Genomic DNA, 12,395 nt, shown 5'->3' on the forward strand with positions numbered 1-12,395 from the left:
ATGCTCCCTCCCCTGTCATCATTCCGAAAGGATTGATCCCTCCGTGATCCCCTGATCCACTCCTCCATTCCTTCGATTCATTGTCCCCTTTCCACGGCACCTTCCCATGCAATTGCAGAAGTTATAATACAAACGACTTTACCTCATGTCTGTGCACCATCCAAGGCCTCAAATTCTCCTTTCAGGTGAAGCAGCGATTTACTTTTGCTTCCTTCAATATAGTGCACTGTGTTCTGTGCTCGTAATACGGTCTCCTCTACATTGGGGAGACCAAACGTAGATTGGGTTATGGCTTTGTAGAAAACCTCCACTCATTCCAAAAGTGTGACGCCGAGATTCCAGTTGTTTGCCATATCAACACACCATTATGATCTCCTGCCCATATTTCTGTCCATGGTCTGCTGCAGTATTCCAGCGAACATCAACACAAGCTCGAGAGGCAGCACCTCACTTTTCAATTAGGCACGCAACAGCCTTGCAGACTCAACATTGATTTCAACAATTTCACAGAACAACTGGCCTTTTTTAATTTTTGTTTAACATTTATTTATTTAAGTTATTTTATTTTATTTTTTAACCATGTGCCCGTTTACCATGCAGTGTTTCTGGACAGAACTGCTCATTTCTCTGGGTTAATGCTTTCTCTTTCACCATGGCTTTTGCCCTATGACAGCTTTGTTATTTAATCTCTCCGGCCCTCTACCCTATTACACATCTTATCTTTTGTTCTCTTGACCAACCACTCCCCCACGCCCCCTACACACTTCACTTGCTGAAAGGCTAATATTTTTCTAACCTTTGCCTCTTCTGATGAAAGATCACTTACTTGAAACGTAAATTCTGCTCTCTCTCTACATATGCCGCCCGACCTGATGAATATTTCCAGCACTTTCTGTTTTAATCCCATCCTATACAATCTGTTTACAATGCACTACATCTATGACTACTCTGTGCCACATACTCTAGACCACAGCTAGGAAAATGTACAGTACTGGTCACCACAATACACTAAGCATGAGATCAAATTAGAGATGGCACAGAGGTGATTTACAGAGGATGTTGCTGTAACTGGAGAATTTCAACGATTTTGGAAGATTGGCTAGACTGAGGATGTTGTGTTTTGAATAGAGACGATGAGGGGGAGATTTAATTAAGGTGTGCATAATTATGAAGGCCCTACACAGAGTGAATAGGAAGGACATGTTTCCCTCAACAGATAAATCAGTAATCAGGGGAGATAGACTTAAAGCAATTGGTGGAAGGATTGGAGGGAGGTTAAGGAGAAATATTTTCACCCAGAGGTTGATGAGTACCTGGACCTCATTGCCTGAAAGGGTGGTCGAGGCAGAAACCCTCATTCCATTTTAAAAATAAGACACTTGGATATGCACTTAAGGTGACGTAACTTACAGGACTATGGACCACGAGCTGGAAGGTGGGATTAGATGAAATAGCCCGCTTGTGGCTGGCACAGACATGATGGGCAGAATGGCCTCCTCCTGTACTGTAAACTTGAATGATCCTATATTTCCATGCTGTATTAATTTGGTGTGTTGTACCAGTTTGAGGAGCTGTCTTACTTTGAGGTGTTGTGCTAATTTGAGGTAGTTGCTTGAGATACTGTATTAATAGGAAGTGCCCCATTCGCTTGAGGGGTTGGATTTGAATGTGAGGGGCCGCATTTGCGTGAAGTGAGGTATTAGGATCAGGACATAATTAGCTTCAGTTGACCTATTATTCGGAGTTGTATTTGTTTGAGATGCCGCTTCAATCGCAGGGGCTGCACGAGTTTGCATGTTTGTTTTGGTTGAAGGGGCTGTAACAGCCCTGTAACAGGTTGTATCTATTGAATCTTCTGTATTACCTGAGTTGTTCCATTGGTGCAAAACGTTGCATTAGATTGAGGTGCTGTATTAGATTGAGATGTGTCCGTTTGTTGTGTGGATTAGGGTATCATACTATATTCGTTGAATTCCGTAATGCATAGTCATAAATAACCCACTTTAATAATGCAACTGAATGTCCAGAGTTAAACGGAACACCACATCTCAGAGTGCAGTGGAGCAGCCGTAAGAGAGGCATTCTAACTTCTGGAATATAAGTACTCAGTGGTCGCAGCCGAGGGGAGACGGTGGAATAGTGGCAATATCACTGGAATAGTAATCCAGAGCCCACGCTAATGCTCTGGGGACCTTGGGTTCGAATCCCACCACGGCAGATGGTGACATTTGAATTAAATTAATAAATCTGGAATTGAAAGCTTTTGTAATGGTGTCCATGGTACCATCGTCTGCTGTCCATTGTCGGTTGTTGTAAAAAATATATGGCTCACTGATATCCTGACCTGGTCTGGCCGATATGTGACTCCAGACCCAAAACAATGTGGTTGTCTCTTAAATTGCCTAGCAAGCCACTCAGTTCAAGGTAAATTAGGGATGAACAATACATATTAGCCGAGTCAGTGACGCCTGCATCCCACAAATGAATACAAAAATAAAACATGAGATCTAGTGATGGAATTGATGGTGTTTGAAAGAACAACCTCATTGCTGGGAGAATACGTGTTCAAAATGTTATTAGGTAATTAATGTGACAAGAATTGTCCACTCTTTACAGCTTTCCCAATCAGATATATATCAAGTGCTCCACTATGGTTACTGTCCCACACTCATTCCAACTCTTCAGTGACTGACACTGGGATAAGATGTTCCACTTCGCTTTGTGAGCCACACACTGTTCACTTCTTCATAATTATATTCTATCACAACAGAGACTTTACTTGATTTTGTAATCTGTTGGTTCGATTAAAAAAGAAAAAAAACCAATTTGAACGATGTTGCAACTTCAATATCCCCAAGGAGATCCCACAGGGTATAAATTGTAGGCTCTGGGAATGTTTAGACTAAGAGTTTAAGACAGAGCGGTTTCCTGCAGCATAAAGGGACACAACATTTCACACAGAAAATGAGAGAAACATTTTACAGTATCAGGAAATTATATTACCTGATCCTTGCTGGCATTGGTGTTCCAGGTTAGAGACGATCAACATTGAAGTTGTGTAAGTCTGTGTGTGAACTGCTGTCTGGTATTATGGGTTGACTGATAGCGTTACGTGGTGATTTAATAATCGCTGTTATGCAGAAAACCCGATAAGTAACATATGACTTTATTAACTCAAATATCTTGAATTATCTCTGTAGATTTGTTCAAAATCTTGGTAACGCACAGGCATTCCAAATTATCAAGCTATTGCCTTTAGGTGAATATCTTGTTCTGTTAAATTAAACAAACGGAAGGCAAATTTCTCAGTAAAGATAGTATTTGCAGTATCAGTCAGTGTAAAATCATAATAAATGTGGGTCACTAAACAATGTGCAGCACCTGACCACAGCGACCATGTATTAATGGGAATATATGTCAATACAGAATTGCAGTGTGTGTGGGTCAGCAACAGGACTGGAATACCTGATCGCAGTGGACATGTGCTTCTGAGAATTTCTCTCACTGTGGCATTGCACTGAATTTGGCTCACTAACCAGATTGGAACACATGACACAACTGGCAATATATTACTGCGAACATCTATTCATGTAGATTTGTACTTTGTGTGGTCACCAACCGGTGAGAACACAAGATTACAGTGGTCATGAATTATTGGGAGTGTCTGTCACTGTATACTTGCACTGACTGTGGGTCACTAACCAGAAGGAAACACCTGACACTGCAGATAATGTATTAGTGGGATCATATGTCAATGCAGATTTGTACCATGTGTGGCTCACAAACCAGAGTGGAACACCTAATCCCAACGAGCATCTGTCATAAGGAGTATCCGTCACTGTAGAATTGTACTGAGCTTGGGTCACTAGTCAGGGAGGAACACATGATCCCAATGGTTATATTTTCCTGGCAGTATCTTTCACGGCAGACTTGCTCTCAGTGTGGGTGTCTCTATCCAGAATGGAAGACCTGACCACAGTGACCAGGTATTACTGGGAGTATCTGTCTGTGCACTGAGTTTGATCTCATCCCAGATTTATACACATGAACCATGGAGTTAAGCAGCTAAACGAGGGACCATGTATTACTGAGAGTAGCTGCCACAGTAGAATTTTACTCAATGTTAGACACTGACCAATGTGGAACAGCGAATCCCTGTGCGCATTTATTACTGTGGGTATGTTTTACTGAAGAACTGTACTGAGTTTTTGTCACTAAACGGAGAAGAACAGCTGATCACATTGACAATATAGAACACAGAACAGCGAACAGTAAAGCACAGTACAGGCATTCGGCCCACGATGTTGTGCCGACCCTTTAACCTACTCTAAGATCAAACTACCTGCATACCCTTCATTCTACTATCATCCATGTACCTATCCAAGAGTCGCTTAAATGTCCCGAATGTATCTGCTTCTACTACCACCGCTGGCAGTGCATTCCACGCACCCACCACTCTCTGTGTAAAGAACCTACCTCTGACTTCTCCCCGAAACCTACCTCCAATCACCTTAAAATTATGCCCCCTGGTGATAGTCCTTTCCGCCCTGGGAAAAAGTCTCTGGCTATCCACTCTATCTATGCCTCTCATCATCTTGTACCCCTCTGTCAAGTCACCTCTCATCCTTCTTCGCTCCAATGAGAAAAGCCTAGCTCCCTCAACCATCCTTCGTATGTCCTCCAGTCCAGGCAGCATACTGGTAAATCTCCTCTGCACCCTTTCTAAAGCTTCCACATCCTTCCTATAATGAGGCAACCAGAACGGAACACAATATTCCAAGTGTGGTCAAACCAGGGCTTTATAGAGCTGCAGCATAACCTCGCGGCTCTTAAACTCAATCCCCCTGTTTATTGAAAGCCAACACACCATACGCCTTCTTAACAAACCTATCAACTTGGGTGGCAACTTTGAGCGATCTATGGACGTGGACCCCAAGATCCATCTGTTCCTCCACACTGCCAAGAATCCTGTCTTTAAGCCTGTATTCTGCATTCAAATTCGACGTTCCAAAATGAATCACTTCACACTTTTCCAGGTTGAACTCCATCTTCCACTTCTCAGCCCAGCTCTGCATCCTGTCAATGTCCCGTTGCAACCTACAACAGCCCTGCCCACTATCCACAATTCCAGCAACCTTTGTGTCATCAGCAAACGTGCTAACCCAGCCTTCCTTTTCCTCATCCAAGTCATTTATTGAAATCACAAAGAGCAGAGGTCCCAGAACAGATCCTTGCCAAACACCACTGGTCACCGAGCTCCAGGCTGAATACTTTCCATCGACAACCACCCTCTGTCTTCTATGGGCCAGCCAATTCTGTATCCAGACAGCAAAATTTCCCTGTATCCCAGGCCTCCTAACTTTCTGAATGAGCCTACCATGGGGAACCTTATCAAACGCCTTGCTAAAAATCCATATACACCACCTCCACTGCTCTTCCTTCAGCAGCGTGTTTTGTCACATCCTCAACGAATTCAATAAGGCTTGTGAGGCATGACCTGCCCCTCACAAAGCCATTCCTACTTGAGGGGAGTATATATTGCGGGGCGTATCTGACAATGTAGAATTTCACTGTGTGTGGGTCACCAACTGGAGTGAAACGCTTGACACCCGTGATCATGTATCATTGGGAATACCTGTCACTGCAGAATATTTGTGTGTGTGGGTTACCAAACGGGGTTGAACACCTGACCATAGTGACCAGGTATTACCAGAAGTATCAGTTACTATCGAATTGTCCTTAGTTTGCATCACTGACAGGATTGGATCACCTGATCCCAGTCATCGTGTATCACTGGGGATATCGTTAGTATAGAATTGAACGGAGTTTGAGTCTCTTACAAAAGCTGTACACGTGATCCCAGAGGCTCTGTATATCTGGAAGTATCTTTCACTGCAGAATTCTGCTGAATGGCTGTGTCATGAACTAGGATGGATGACTGACCACTGTGATCAGGTATTAATAGATGTCGCTGTCACTGTGGAACTGTACTGAGTGTGGATCACTAACTGGAGTGTAACAGCTGATCACATTGAATTATTTTAATATTTTAATTATTTTATTTTTCACTGCCGGTATGTTCTGTGTGTGCAGCACGAAACGAAGCAGCACAGATAATCACTGGGAGAATCTCTGAATGAGGAATTGCCTTGTGTGTGCATCAGAAACCGGTGTGGGACACTTGAACCCAGTGGTCAAGCATTACTCGGAGTATCTGTTACTGTAGAATTGCACTGAGAGTGGGTCACGAACTGCAGAGGAACAACTGATCTCCCTGGCCAAGTACGATTGAAAGTGTTGGTCACTGGATAATGTTATTCTGTGTGAGTCACTAATCAGAGAGCAACACATTATCGCAATGTCCATGTATTATTGAGAGTAGCTGTCTCGGTGGGATTGTACTAAGTGTGGGTCACTAACCAGTGAGAAACACCTAATCCCAGTGACCATGTATTACTGGGAGTATTGGTCAGTGTATAATTGTACTGAGTGTAAGTTACCAACCAGTGAGAAACACCTAATCCCAGTGAACATGTATTACTAGGAGTATTGGTCACTGTAGAACTGTACTGCGTGTGAGTCAAGAGCCAGAGTGAAACACCTTAGCACAGTGGCCTGTACTGCTGGGACCATCTGTCACTGAAGAATTGTAATGAGTGTGGGTTACTAAACGAAGCAGAACATCGATCCCAGTGACCATGCATTGTTGTGAGTATCTGTCACTGTATAATTGCACTGACTGTACGTCACTAACTGAAGTGGAACACCTGATCCCAGTGGCAATGTATTACTGGAACTATCTGTCACTGTAGAATTGTACTGAGTGTGGGTCACTAACCGGAGTTGAACACCTGGACCCAGTGGCATTGTAATACTAGGTGATTCTGTCAATGTAGAATTTCAGTTAGTGTCTGTAACTAAGCAGAGTGAAACGCCTGATCCCAGTGACCATGTATTACTGGAAGTAGCTATTGCTGTGAATTTTACTGCGATGAGGGTCACTAAGTTCAGTAGAATACCTGATCCCATTGACCATGTATTAATGAACATGCCCGCCACTGTAGAATTTTAGTGACTGTTGGTGACTAACCAGAGTGAAACACCTGACTCCAGTGGCCATTTATCTTCGCACCATCTCTCACTACAGAACTGCACTGCGTGTGGGTCACTAACCGGAGAGGAACATCTGATCCCAGTGTCCATGTATTACTGGGAGTATTTGTCACGGTAAAAAAAAAATTGAGTGTGTGTCAATTACCATTATTGGTGCTAAAATCCTGACCTTACTGTCTGGATCAGACACAGAGAATGTTTTACCAGTTACTTTACCGTTTTTTTCTTTTTTCTTCTCCTTCATATAGTTAATTTACTGGAGATTGGCTTGCTGTCCCGGGGAAAGTGCGGACTCTCCACCTGCACCACTCGCTACCTGGTGGCCATGGCAATGGCGGATCTACTGGTCATTATCTCTGAAGTCATCCTTTGGCGGATCGGTTATTATTATTTCCCGGGATCTTTCCTGGACATCACGCCTGTGTGTAGTGTTATTGCTGTCCTAAGTCGTGCAGCCACAGACTGCTCTGTCTGGTTCACTGTCACTTTCTCCTTTGATCGATTTGTGGCTATTTGTTGCCAGAAGGTAAAAACAAAATATTGCACCAAGACAACTGCAGCTGTGGTTCTCGCGACAAGCTGCATTGTTCTCTGCTTAAAAAACGTTCCCTTCTACTTTATATTTGAACCGAGAGAGATAATTGACAACGTGCCGTGGGACTGTTATCGAAATCCAAGCTATTATACTGCACCCGGATGGGTGGGATTTGACTGGTTTGCTGTGGTTTTAACTCCATTGCTCCCATTCACTTTAGTCTTGTTGCTCAACGCTCTGACAATCAGACACGTTTTAGTGGCCAGTCGAGTCCAGAAGGGACTGAAGTGTCAGAGCAGGGTAGAAAATCACACTGATCCAGAGATGGAGAGCAGAAGGAAGTCTATAATTTTACTCTTCAGCATATCTGGCAGCTTCATACTTCTGTGGTTGGTGTATGTTATGGATTTCTTATATTATAACATTACAGGAACTGATCATAGCGATTACACCGATTCTGAATACATATTTGGAGAATTTGGGTTTATATTGCGGACTTTAAGTTGCTGCATAAACACGTTTATTTGTATGGCGATTCAGTCGAAATTCAGAGAGCAGGTCAAAAATGCAATGACATATCCAGTTGCATCAATTATTCAATTAATGAACAAGCAAAACAACTGAGAGCAATCCAGGGGCCGGCCCCAGTGTTTCCATTTACTGAATGTGATATTAATCTCTATACTTCTATCAAATGAATGACATCAGGAGTCACGAAGATCCAGAAGGTAAGGGACATGAGGAGATCACCGGACTAGAAGAAGGAAAAGGCCAGGAGGAGTGAAAAGCACAAAAGAACTGGCAGCGCTGTGCATGTTGGCTGACAGTTGGAGGACTGAATGTACACTGGCAGGAGGAGTCACACACGCCAAGGAGCAGTGGGCCAAAGGGAAGTTTTGAGCCATGGAGGAGCGGACTTAAAGAATGGCAGAGGGAGAAAGGAACCAGGTAGAGATTCAGAGCCCCCCTGCAAAAGCAAAATGCTGCAGATTCTGGAAATCTTCTTGTGAATAGATTGTTTTTTTTTGGAAACACTATATTGTGGCTGTCTCCTTTCATATTGCCTCCCCACCCACATTTCTGATCACTATCATCTCTCTCTCTCCCTCCACAACTCAAAGGGTGGGGCTGATGGAGGTTTCCATTCTGGAACAAAAACACTATTGGGCTCAGTTGGGGAGACGGGGCTGGGGCGCGGGAATTGGTTCGACCTGGGCACAGGATTCAACATCCCTGACTCCTCAGCTTGGCGTCTGCTTGGATCAATGTAACCAATACATTTCCTGGTCCGCAGGTTAGCTGATATTGATAACGGTTCTCTCTCCTTAGGTTCTGTCCCTCTCTCCTTCAAATCTGTCATCAACAGCCTCCCTTCCAGAAAACAACTCATGTCGCCTCTGTCCATACAAACGACCTCCCTATCTCCAACCTCCCCTTCCTGTTCAAAGTGCTTTAACAAGCTATAGCCTCTCAAATCCGATCCTATTTTTCATGGAACTGCAAGTTTGAAGTCTTCTGGTCATGTGTTCACCCCTTTGACTGTACTGAAACGGCTCACAGCAAAGTCACAAATGACATCCCATGTGACACTGAAAAATGTAATCCTCCCCCCACACCCCGCCACGTCCTTCTCGACCTGGCGGCAGCCACGGTTGACCACACCATCCTCCTCCAACGCCTCTCCACTGCGTCCAGTTGGGTGGGACTGCACTCACCTGGTTCCATTCTTAACTCTCCAGTCGGAGCTAGATAATCACCTTCAAAATCCTCTGTTCCTGCTCCTGCACTTTTACCTCTGTTGTTCCCCGAGGATCGATCCTTAACCCCTCCTATTTTTTAAATACATACTGCCCCTCAATGACATCATCCAAGAGCACAGCATGAATTTTCATATGTATACTGACGGCACCCAGCACTACATTGGCAAACTACACTCGACTCCTACACTGTTGCTAAGTTATCCGTCTGATTAAAACAACATCCAGTACTGGATGAGCAAAACAAATCCTCAAAATAAATAATGGAAACACTGTAGACATTGATTTTGTTCCCTGCTTCAAGCCCCTTTCCCTAGACATCGAGCCCATCCTTCTCCAGGACAACAGTCTGTTCACAGTCTTGGCATCACATTTAACCCTGAGGTGAGCTTCTGAGCTCATATTCACTTCAACATTAAGACCACTTAATTACACCTCCATAACATTGCCCGAATTCACCCCACGCTCTGCTCATCTGCTGCTGAAACTTTCATTCATGCTTTTGCTACATCTATACTTAACTATTCCAACACGCTGCTAGCTGATCTCCCACGTGCTACTGTCCAAAAACTTGAGGTCATGCAGAAGTATGCTGCCTGTATCTTTGCTCGCATCAATTCCCTTTCCCTTATCACCCCTGTGTTCGCTGACCTACATTGACACCCAGTCAAACAAAGTCTTGATGTTAAAATTCTCACCCTTGCTTTCAAATCCGTGCATGGTCTCGCCCTTCCTTATCTCCGAAAACTTCTCCAGAACCACAACCCTGCCATATATCTGCACTTCTCTAATCCTATCCTCTTGAGAAACCCTGATTTTAAACTCCCTGCCATTTCTGGCCACACCTTTAGTTGACCAGGCTTTCGGGTCTGCAATTGTCTCCCTGCACATCTCCGGCTGTCCACTTTTCCATCATTCCTTAAAAACAAACTATTTGACGAAGCTTTTGTTCAGCTAATCTAATATTTCCTTCTGTGTCGCCGTGCCACATTTCGTTTGATAATGCTCCTGTGAAGCGCCCTGGACTGTTTTATTATGTTAAACGCGCTATGTAAATATAAGATGTGTTACGACTAAGGTGGGAGGACTACACTATTAATTCAGTCTTATTTCTACACCAGTCACAACATTTTTGAAAAATATTCCCAATTACCGAAATTGTCAATCAAATATACTACTTTCCCATAATGGAACACACTAACCAGGTCTCTTTACTGAACAACAACATTTAAAAACATGTATTATAAAACAAGTCTTAAATAGTTTAGAAGTAAAGCAGTATCACATAGATCAATATTTTAAAAATCCAACATTACATTTTTTAAAAGTCCCCTTTCTACTTTAAGTAAATGTTAAAGTCCCTTTTTAACTTAGTCCCTTCACACTCACACACAACACATAGATTCAATAGATTTAATTCAATTAACCGAAAAGGAAAACTATGAAGGATTTTTGGATCAGAGCACTATTACAGACAAAAACACGTGGGCAGATCACTTGCCCACCACTGAAGGCAAACAGCATATGAGAAATGCTGCATCAATCTGGCACACAGTCCAACCTCCGAGGACATGCAGACAGGTCACGAGAATCGTCCATATCAGTTCTTTTCAGACAACGTTGAGAATTATTTTTAGCAAGTTTTCTCCAAATACAGGAAACATGATGAATGGACACAATGGATATCACAGTGTGTTTTCTTTGGACGTTCTGGAAAGTGAGTTGGGTTGTGATCTTCTCTCCTTTTTAAAAACCTCAGCAGCACTTGATATTATCTCCTTCGAGAAGGTAAAACAAACAAACACACTGACTGACAACAAAAGATTGTCAGTTATTTTTCTCTGTCCATCCCACGTGCTCTGCTACTACTGGGTTTGTCCAAGCGAATGAGTGCTTGTCACGTTTCTGCCCGTATCCAGGGTTTCTGCTGCATTTCCAACCCCGACTATGTGACAACCAGCAACACTGTTGCCAATCCGGATCCCTCAGCGTCCCATTGAAGGCTTCCTATAAAAAAATGCTTTGACGTTTATTCAGATTAACTATAACTACCTTGAAAATATTTTTAACAAAACAGAATAATTTTCATCACACCTCCATCTTCGGAGGAATGAAACATTATTTTTATTTGCATTTCGGTGCAACGTGTAGGAAAAATAGAAAACACATTTTAAAACCCATACCCATTCAAACTTTTTTTGCAGTCAATAAAATTCTATTCCATACTCTCTTTTCATTCAATTATTTGAACAAAGTTCGATTCTCGGTAAAACATCTCCAATAACATTATTTTCACCTGCAATGTTAATAATCCTTAAGTGATAATGTTACAACAGTAAAATCCATTGGAATAACCTGGCATTATGATATTTGTTTCCACAAAGGTTAGGAGGTTGTGATCAGTATATACCAATGTTTCTCTGTTGCTGTGGCGGACATTGATTTCAAAATGATTCAGAGCCAATAATAGAACTAAGGTTCCTTTTTCCACTGCAGAATATCGTTTTGATGCGAATTTAGATTTTAGTAAATGTATCCCACTGGCCTTTCTATTCCCATTTTATCATATTGCAACATGACTGCACTGACCCCTAGGTCACTAGCACCAATTACTGCCTTGAAGGTCGGAATACAATTCAAAGCAGACAACACGGCTTCAGTAATCAAAATGGCTTTCAGCCTTTCAAAGGATGCTTGGCACTCCCCTGACCAAACTACGCTGGCTTTCTTTTTTTTCTGCAGTAAATCTATCAGTGGCACAGTTATGGTACTAAAATTTGGTAAAAGCAACGTTCGGTAGAAACCACAACATCCCCCAAAACATCACGATTTCTCGCTTAGTCTTAGGTGTAGGGAACTCCACCAATACCTGTACTTGTGTGGTTCCTTGGCCTATTACATGCTCGAGATAGACCAATCTCGCTTTTACGAATTCACTTTTTTGCAATGTTTATTTTTGAACAGAGTTTCTAGTTGCTGCAGGTGGTCCT

At 42.8% G+C, this 12,395-nt stretch overlaps 1 protein-coding gene across 1 annotated transcript; it reads left to right on the forward strand.

The window, feature by feature from the left end:
- The first annotated feature begins 1,416 nt into the window (after positions 1–1,416).
- On the forward strand, positions 1,417–8,272 carry LOC137359147 (neuropeptides capa receptor-like). Its single transcript, XM_068025221.1, has 2 exons — positions 1,417–1,435; positions 7,362–8,272. The coding sequence occupies exons 1-2, from the start codon at positions 1,417–1,419 to the stop codon at positions 8,270–8,272; spliced, it is 930 nt and encodes a 309-aa protein (XP_067881322.1).
- Positions 8,273–12,395: the final 4,123 nt, after the last annotated feature.

The sequence above is a fragment of the Heterodontus francisci genome, unplaced genomic scaffold (genome assembly GCF_036365525.1).
Source record: "Heterodontus francisci isolate sHetFra1 unplaced genomic scaffold, sHetFra1.hap1 HAP1_SCAFFOLD_54, whole genome shotgun sequence".
NCBI classification, from domain to species: domain Eukaryota; kingdom Metazoa; phylum Chordata; class Chondrichthyes; order Heterodontiformes; family Heterodontidae; genus Heterodontus; species Heterodontus francisci.